Source organism: Priapulus caudatus, unplaced genomic scaffold (assembly GCF_000485595.1).
Source record: "Priapulus caudatus unplaced genomic scaffold, Priapulus_caudatus-5.0.1 Scaffold1134, whole genome shotgun sequence".
In the NCBI taxonomy this organism is placed as follows: Eukaryota; Metazoa; Priapulida; class Priapulimorpha; order Priapulimorphida; family Priapulidae; genus Priapulus; species Priapulus caudatus.
Window position 1 is genome coordinate 84,461 of NW_014578195.1, and position 2,592 is coordinate 87,052.

The 2,592-nt window shown below is 51.7% G+C and overlaps 1 protein-coding gene across 1 annotated transcript in view; it reads left to right on the plus strand.

Annotated features, from left to right (window-relative positions):
- Positions 1-2,592, plus strand: part of LOC106815510 (cytoplasmic dynein 2 heavy chain 1-like) — a 52,164-nt gene that overhangs the window by 30,416 nt on the left and 19,156 nt on the right. Inside the window, exons 23-25 of the mRNA XM_014819973.1 lie at positions 651-821; positions 1,521-1,679; positions 2,164-2,411. Of these exons, the coding sequence (XP_014675459.1) occupies positions 651-821; positions 1,521-1,679; positions 2,164-2,411 (578 nt within the window). The remainder of the gene's footprint in view (positions 1-650; positions 822-1,520; positions 1,680-2,163; positions 2,412-2,592) is intronic.

A 2,592-nucleotide genomic window follows, 5' to 3' on the forward strand; every position in this document is an offset into this window, starting at 1 on the left:
TGGGTGGTGCGTAACACCGACAAACACTGACAGACACCGGAAGTACAGGGTGAGTGGGTGGTGCGTAACACCGACAAACACTGACAGACACCGGAAGTACAGGGTGAGTGGGTGGTGCGCTGTACTTGAACACTGACAGACACCGTAACACCGACATGAGTGGGTGGTGCATGTCGGTGTTACGGTGTCTGTCAGTGTTCAAGTACAGAGTGAGTGGGTGGAGCATGTCGGTGTTACGGTGTCTGTCAGTGTTCAAGTACAGGGTGAGTGGGTGGTGCATGTCGGTGCTACGGTGTCTGTCAGTGTTTAAGTGTCTGTTAATGTTATGGTGTCTGTTAGTGTTACAGTGTCTGTTAGCATTATGCTGCGGGGGGTGAATATGATTGCAGGAGGCGTTGCCCGTGTTGAAGTGCGTGCGCTGGGACGCGCTGCGGCGTGACGTAACGCTGGGGTGACTATGATTACAGGCGGCCAGGGGAAAAATACTTTTTTTTTACGGTGTCAAAAGTCTTTACGGTGTCAAAAAGTCCCCTTTTTCAAAAGTCCGTGTGTAAAAAATTTACGGGAGCTATTTCGAGCCTCACGAGAGCGAATTCGGAGCTTTGAAGAGCGAATCGCTCATCGCTCCCGTGTATTTTTTTACCCTGCAGGAGGCGCTGCCCATGTTGAAGTACGTGCGTGGGGACGCACTGCAGGACGATCACTGGCTGGAGCTGTTCGCGCTGCTGCAGATGCCGCGCGGCACCACCCTCGCTAAACTCACCTTCGGAGACGTGCTCGCTGTCGCCGACCGCATCATCGAGAACGCCGAGAAGGTCAAGGTCAGTGCAGCGGTCAAGGTCACGGTGTCGCGCCGCCTCCCCACGTGCTGGGGGAGGGATGAGGAAGATGGGACGCATACTTTGCTTCCCTGCTGGCTGGTGTATGCCGTGCCAAGTCTTACGTAGAATGTCTGTGTATGTAGGTGTGCACTTACGTAGGACGTGGATATAGTCATATGGTAATGTGTGATATATATGTGCTCCTTTTTCATGATGGCTGGTGTATGCCATGCCAAGTTTTACGTAGTCTGCACCACATTGGAATGTGTTATACAGGGTGCGAAATTAGCACCGGTCCACCGGCATGTGCCGGCAAATTATTTGGAGGGCCGGTAACATTGTCAAAACACCGGCCCTCCGAGCCGTTGGTTTCAGCCGTGTTAGCGAGTACCTACATTTTTATTTATAACATTAAAGAGCAAATAGCCTACATTACTGTTTTACCAGAAGAATGTCACGCCATAATTTATCAACATTTTACTAATTTGAAATCGAGAATTCAAGCGTGAAACATGACATTGATTTTACAAACCAAATTGTTGCGATGGCTGGTAAATTATGGTGAGGGCTGGTAAAACATTGCTTTAACCAGCCCTCTGGGATGGTGCAAAAAAGCTTAATTTCATGCCCTGGTTATATATGTGCTCCATTTTCATGATGGTTGGTGANATACATGTGTGTGTGTGTGTGTATATACAGGAGCTGACCAGGCGTGCGCAGTCTGAGGTGACGATCAGGGAGGCTGTCAGAGAGCTGACATCGTGGTACAACAGCGTGCAGTTCCAGCTGACAGACTACCAGGACAGCAGCAGCTCAACCATCATGCTTATCAAGGACTGGAAGGATATGCTGTCACAGGCACGTAGTCACCTCAAGTGCTGGCTGTGTCATACACGCGTGCAGAATTGCTGCTTGTAATGTAACGTACATAACGTCTAACACTCTCTAATATAACGAGCATGCAGACCACCGCTAAAACTGCGAATGTAACATCTCATTTCTTATCTATGTTAGGTGCCAATTGCGTGTGCTTGTAGTGCACGTGCGTGCGTGCGTGCGTGCTTGCGTGCGTGCATGTGTACGTGTGTGTGGGCGTGTGTGTGTGTGTGTGTGTGTGTGTGCATGTGGGCATGTGTACGTGTGTATGTGTGTATGTGTGTGTGTGTGGCATGTGTACATGTGCATGTGGTCGTGTGCGTGCATGCATGTGCGTGCGTGTGCGCGCGTGTGTACGTGTATAACACACAATTATACGTACAACGTACAATCTACAGTTTACATATAATTAATATATTAATAATTAATAATTAACAATTAATAAGTCCCCTGCTCGTATGTATAGGTGGGAGACAACCAGTGCCTGCTGCAGTCCCTCAAGGACTCTCCCTACTTCAAGGATGAGAGCTGGGAGAAGAAGCTGGGAGATCTCGGCGAGTACCTGCAGCATCTTAACGAGATCCAGCGTAAGTGGGTCTACCTGGAGCCGATCTTCGGGCGCGGCGGCTTCCCGAAGGAGGCTGCGCGTTTCCGCGGCGTCGACGACGAGTTCCGCGCCATCATGAAGGACGTCGCGAGCGACAGACGCGCGAGGTGAGGCGTGGCGTGGTGAGGTGAGGCGAGGCGAGGCGAGGCGAGGCGTGGTGAGGTGAGGCGAGGCGAGGCGAGGCGAGGCGAGGCGAGGCGAGGCGTGGAAGGTGAGGCGAGGCGAGGCGAGGTGAGGTGAGGTGAGGTGGTGAGGTGAGGTGAGGTGAGGTGTGGAGAGGTGAGGCGA